General features: G+C 53.0%; 1 protein-coding gene across 5 annotated transcripts; it reads right to left on the bottom strand.

The window, feature by feature from the left end:
• Positions 1 to 430: 430 nt before the first annotated feature.
• LOC120702638 (dolichyl-diphosphooligosaccharide--protein glycosyltransferase subunit 1B-like) lies at positions 431 to 5568 on the bottom strand. 5 transcript variants are annotated; one of them, XM_039986501.1, is made up of 8 exons: positions 5262 to 5556; positions 3220 to 3279; positions 2500 to 3137; positions 1731 to 1971; positions 1445 to 1528; positions 946 to 1032; positions 703 to 854; positions 431 to 622 (listed from the first exon to the last, which is right to left on the bottom strand). In XM_039986501.1, the coding sequence occupies exons 1-7, from the start codon at positions 5388 to 5390 to the stop codon at positions 717 to 719; spliced, it is 1377 nt and encodes a 458-aa protein (XP_039842435.1). In that variant the 5' UTR covers positions 5391 to 5556; the 3' UTR covers positions 431 to 622; positions 703 to 716. The 5 variants fall into 5 exon arrangements, 4 of the variants coding, with proteins under 4 accessions (XP_039842435.1, XP_039842434.1, XP_039842436.1 ...); XR_005686487.1 differs by having other exon boundaries at positions 484 to 854; positions 946 to 1077; positions 5262 to 5566; XM_039986500.1 differs by having other exon boundaries at positions 484 to 854; positions 5262 to 5554.
• Positions 5569 to 6165: the final 597 nt, after the last annotated feature.

Here is a 6165-nt window from a genome sequence, read left to right on the forward strand (position 1 = left end):
TTGCCTGCCCCCGGCAAGTTGCCTGCCCAGCCATATCACGAGTGAATCCAACAGCAAAGCTACTTTCCCTTCTCCTCTTGTAGTAAATGGTGGTGGGTCCGGGTTGGTAGGCCGTGGGGCCATGCTAGCAGAGATGGAGCGGCGTGATGGCTGCCGGCCAGAACACTAGCGATTTTGGCTGATTCTCTCTCCTACCACGATTTTGGCTGGCCCATTTAGCTGTCCCATTGGAAGGAGATTTCTTCTGCTACAGTACCCGCGCGGCAGCTATTTTAGCTTTGCCTGGCCCTTTGGCTGCTCCGTTGGAGTCAGCTTAGGGTATGTTTGATTTCTGCCAATGTTTGCCACGCCAATGCTTCGGCTAGCCGCATATGTGGTGGACAACAAATGGAGCGGCAAACATTTGGCGAGAATCAGGGGAAGAAAGCACTGAAGTAGCTCTGCACTTTGTTTAATTAGCATGCCACAGCTCAGTCACAAACCAAACAGAAGCGTGTGGTGTGCTTTGTTCAAGAACCAAACATAGCCTTAATGATCATTGTTGTATTTTGCATTTTGGCGTGTTGCATTGGTGACTGGACTACACGATCTGAAGTCATATGTCTTTGTAACAGTGGCTTGGCTGCAGGACGGATGAAGCTGAAATTATTGTTTTTTCCATTATCTGAAAAATATATACAAACATGGCAACCTAAATAATACCCCATGACGAGTTTTCAAATGGTATCCTGGTTTCCCGCTTGTGTGGAAAATGCCTGAAATAGTGAATATGCGACGCAGACAACAACAATAATCACTGCCCAGAGAGTTGATGGGTCGGCCAGCATGAAGGTCGGATTGGATTCGTAGTACACCTAAAAAAAAGTTGACAGAATGTTCCAAATATCAGAATAGATTAGTACTAATTAAAAAAAACACGCTTCACGCATATGAAGAAGTAAGTACCTGGAACGGAACATTGTGCTCTCCTACTACATTTTTCTTCTTTATCACCACCTTCGCCCTCCCAGCATCATGGTATGAATAACTCGTCTGCATCAGTGGCAAGTATCATAATCACAAAATAATCTTCCAGAACTGAAAATGGAGGAAGGCACTGATTATATATGAAAATTAAGGAGTAAATAGATGTTTAGAGTAAACTTCTTTTAACGACTTATGGGCTTTATGGCCCTCCTGGATAGGGGGAGAAAAATACGAAACTGAAATAGTAGAAACAAGCCATGAGCCCATGATAGCCTAAAACTAAGGTGAAGTACAAAGTTCAAGGACTCGGAACTACGCACAACTCATGGCAGAATCTTGGCAATGACAACCTAAATTTAGGTATAAACTAAGGTGAACACCCGCACTTCATGAGAGCCATGGTAGAAACAAAGTCATGAAAGCAAGTATGACTCTGGGCGCGTCACACGCAATGAGTGGAAGGAAAGATGGGATTTACCTTTGTCGGAAAATGAACAATAGCCTGTGGATTCGGAAAATGAACAATAGCCTGTGGATTTTTTGATCCTTCAGGAAGTATAACCTGCAACGTTAAAAAGGTTGATGTTTCTGCTAGATGTGAATGCCCAAGAAGATGCCTTTGTATACATTATTATCACTGCTCCAAACAAGCAGCAACCTGGTATTTTTCTCAAGAATCTCATTTCATGCAAAGTTCATCACAAATTGGACCATGACACTTCTCAACATGATCCTTTGATTAAATAGGATGATGCCACGCTTACCGTAGTAGCAAAATCGTCAACCACAGTATCGAGTTGAGGGATTCCAAAAGTAAGGTTGATGTAGCGCCGGCCATCAACCGACTCAAAGAGAAAATCTTCCAATGGCAGACCATAGCCGGCGGTGAACGACGGCGTGCAGTGCCAACCGTACCTTGGCCCTTGTAGCAATGTAAAATAAAGCCGATCCTTAATTGATGACGACAATGTATTGGCAAGTGGCCAAATTCTGGGACACTCAGGCCTAGCAAGAAAGTTCTGAATAAGTGTAACCGTGAAGCATTTAACTAAGTTGACCTAATGAGCTGCTAATAATTCAATTCCTGCAGCTTCAAATGAAAGGATCCTGAGGTTCACAAGTAGTACTAGAAGCTTAGAGCCTTAGACCAATATGCATGAGTTCAACATGGCATGTGCTACATACCCAGAAGCCAATAAATTCTAGCAGGTATCAGCACATCTATTTCAAATTTGTCAGTACTATATTGTTTGAAGAAGTGGACAAATACTAAGAGAGATCATTTGACTAGATAATGCAAGGTTCAAACATCCCCAGCAGAAGAAGGTAAAATTAAGTTTGCAGTACTAGAAAATGTCATGGGGAACTGTGACCCCCCAAGTTAGTGATTCAGACTCACAGCAACTAGCATTTTCTCAGTCTCAGCTGCAAATTTTTGCAGTTGCATCTGTTTGGCGCCAAGGCCATTCTTACTTTCTTAGACCCCAGTAAGCAAGCTGACGAGAGTAAGTATATATGGAGTATGCAGCTAACCTTGAAAAGATTCGTTTGTACCAAGCAACATCGTGTCTCATTTTATACTGATCTGTGACTTTGATGTGTCCCTGGCAAGGAATATCCACCTTCCGTTCAAGCTTCTCCACAACAGCAAATGGACCAACCTCATAGCACACAGAGATGCGCAGATACGTGATTGGCATCTGGTTATAATACGTGCCGTATTTAATCTCAGCGCCAGCCCGGCTGGTCGGATCCACCATCGTGATGCTCTCGATCCTATTGCTCGGCAATTTGATGTAGGTAGCCTGCTCTAGGACATGGTAGGGTGTCAGAAGCACCGCGCTGTCATGGTAGTAAACCAGCTGGGACTCCGACCGGCCAACGATCGCAGCCGGATAAGGGTCCACGGCATGCGTCAGCACGTACAGCACTTCCAGAGTGGTCGCCTCGCCAGGCTTGAGATGAGTGCTGAGCAGGGCAGAGAAGAGGCAAGCACCATTCGGAGTCGCCGCCGTGAGATCGGAGGGTTCGACGCGGAGGGGCTCGTGTGCCTTCTTCCTATGCTTCCCCTCCACCCTGGTGGCCCTGACAATGGCGAGGTGCTCAACCTCCCAGGGCCAGAACGCGAGAAGAACTCGAGATGCATCCGTGGCGGCGGCAGCATTCTCGACCTGGCAGGCAGACATTCGGCAATGAACAATAGCTGAGTAGCTGACTGGCGGCGGAGCAAAACGAGGAATAAGAAACTGTTACCTCCAATGTTAGGATCACTCTGGCAATGGGACCAGTGAGGTGGATCTGCACGCAATTCAACTGTCAAATGTTATTGTGCCTGCCATGAGAGGGAGAGACGTAGTTTTTGGGCTCGGTTTGTTTGCCACAGAGAGGGCCCTTTTTTCGCGAACGTGCCTGAGCACGTATTTCATTAAGAGGAAAGCAAAACGACCAAAACAAACCTTAATAGCAGAGGCTATCAAGGCGGACACAGAGCACCACCAAGTAAGTGGCAGGCGACTCGTACAACAAACAAGTAAAGCAAGAAAAATGGGGGAGACACAGGTGACCCACAAACCTAGACACGACCACAACTGAACCTGCTAAAAGATATTACAACGCCAAGGGTGCAAAGATCGACAACACGACAAAGGTGGCAAAGTATCCACCCGACTCAACAAGGTGGCAAAGCATCCACCCAACCCAACTAGGCGGCAAAGCATCCGCCCGAAGCGATCACCAGCACGACGGCAACGAAAAAGCATCCGCTAGAGCAGAACGGCGGCAAAGCATCCGCCAGCGAACATAAACCGACGACCAAGGCAACCCGGATGATGTAGACGAAACAAGCGAAGGCAGGCGCAGTAGCGGAAACTCTCCAAAGAGAGCAGACGACCACCGCCAGAAGAGCTTCCAAGACGACGTCTCCAAGAAGGGAGCGACGCCACAGGCGCCGCCGTCGTCCGACCAAGAAGGTTAAGGTTTTCACCCGGAAAGCTCGCCGGAGAGGAGGAAAGAGGGGCAAACAATGACACCTTCAAGAAGATAAACGGCGCCCGAAGGCGTCGTCGTCATTGGTCCACAAGCAGACCTAGGCTTTCGCCTCTGCCCCATTCCCTCCCCGGATCCAAAGGCCAAGGAACGCCGCGGCGAGCCCGCCGGGACCCGTCGAAGGACTGCCGCAACACCGCGGGAAAGGCACAGATATCCCGGACCTGGGCGGAACCCTAGGACGAGGGCCGTCAGCCGGCCGTAGGGGCGCCCGCCCCCAACGACCAGAGGCGATGGCCCAAGCCCCCCAGCACGGAACGTGACAACGTGGCCGCCGCAGCGCCTAAGCCCGTGGCGACGGGCAAGCCCACCACCGGAACCACAGCAGGGCGAGCGCAACAGCCACGGCCACGCACCCACCACCGGCAAGTGCAGCAACACAGCCACGCACCCGAGGGGCAAGCGCCGGCCCGAACGCGCCCCCACCGCCGGCGAGCGCAGCAGCACAGCCAAGCACGCTCGGCCATCAGCGGGGCGAGCGCCGGCACGACCGCGCCCCCACTGCCAGAGAGCCCAGCCGCGCGGACACAGAAGGGGCGACCGGAGGTAGACCCACAGCCCCCGCGACCCGAGGCGACAGGCAGACGGAGCACCCAACCGGGGGCGGCGCGCGAGACGACGGCAGACCGGGGCAAGCGGCGGCGACGACGACGACGCGGCCACACACCACGCCCACCCAAGCCACCGAAGCAACTCCGGTGCAGACAGCGGCAGTGGCGGCATGGCCACGCCCCAAACCCACCCGAGCAGAGGCAGGCCGGGAGCGGGACGGCGGCGACCCCACGATGGAAGGCCAGATTCGGCCCGGGGGGGAGGGGGGCGGGGGGCGGATCCGGCCCCGGCGGACGTTCACGTTCAAGGTTCAGGGCCGGGGGAAAGAGAGGAGAGGGAGGGAGGGAACGACGCGATCCGGACCGACTTCGGCCAAGACGCGGGCCGCCGCCGCGACCAGAGGGCGACGGCCGGGGGGGATGCGATCGAGAATCCTGACAGTCTCATCTCTTAAATAAACTCAAAACTAGAGCTTCCCCAAATCCGAACGAACCGGATCACTAAAACAGTATTGGGATTTCGATTGGTAAGTACAACCACTAATGAATTCCAAGTCAAAAGCTAGTGGACATTCTTTCATAACAAAAGAATTCACATCTGAGGAAGGAAAGAACAAGAAATTCAGACAGGAGCGAGCGAATGGTGCTAGTGGGAAGGTATCTGTACGACGATGTGGGCAGTGCACATAAGAAGCATACCTGTTTCTCGGCGGAGATGATCCGGATGCCGTCCTCCGGCGGCAGGGAAGACGAGGAAACGGCGGAGAGGAGGAGGAGGAGGAGGGCGACGACGGGATTGGCAAGGGTCCGGCGGGTGGGGAGCGTCATCGCGCCCGCAGTGGTCTGTTCTCTGCTACCTCGCCGGCGACTTCCGGAGGAGTAGTGCGTGCGTGACTCATCACAAGGTCTGATTAGTTTGGTATAGGAAAGCGATCTTTAGGGAAAGCTAGTTTTTATCATAGATCATCTCCTCTGCAAACTGTCGTTTGGCAGAGCCCTCTTTGAAATCACTTCAGGAGCTCTGGCAAATAGAAATCACTAGGGGTGCAAATTGTTATCCCTTAGAGCAACTCCAACAGTTCCTCTAAAAAAAAGGTTGGATAGTTAAAAATAGCCAAACAAAATTAAAAAGGATGTAACAGCTTCTTCAATTGCACAACTTGGTCATCTGGATAGGCATCCAGCGCTCCTCATGAGCTATTTTTACCTCATCACATGGCTTCTCTATCTCCATTTGGGCCCACCCTCCCTTCCTCCCGACTGCGCCGTGCCGGTCCCGCCGCTCCCCGCCATGCGCGCTGCCGGCCCCGCCCTGCCATGCCCGCCGCCGGGCCCGCCATGCCCCGCCGCCAGCCCTCCATCTCGTTAGTGCCAGCGACCTCGCGTCACCCCCGCCTTGAGCTCCGCTGTCCGCCACGCCTCCCTGCTCTGGCCCGCCGCCGCGCCTTCCAGCTGGGCGGGCGGAGATCCGGCGCGAGCTCCCCAGGCCGGGCGGAGCTCCGGCGCGAGCTCCCCTGGGCGGGCAGGCGGGCGGGCGGAGCTCCAGCGCAAGCTCCCCTGGGCGGAGCTCCGGTGCTGGGAAGGAAGTTGCGGCTGGCAGGAG

The sequence above is a fragment of the Panicum virgatum genome, chromosome 4K (assembly GCF_016808335.1).
Source record: "Panicum virgatum strain AP13 chromosome 4K, P.virgatum_v5, whole genome shotgun sequence".
NCBI classification, from domain to species: domain Eukaryota; kingdom Viridiplantae; phylum Streptophyta; class Magnoliopsida; order Poales; family Poaceae; genus Panicum; species Panicum virgatum.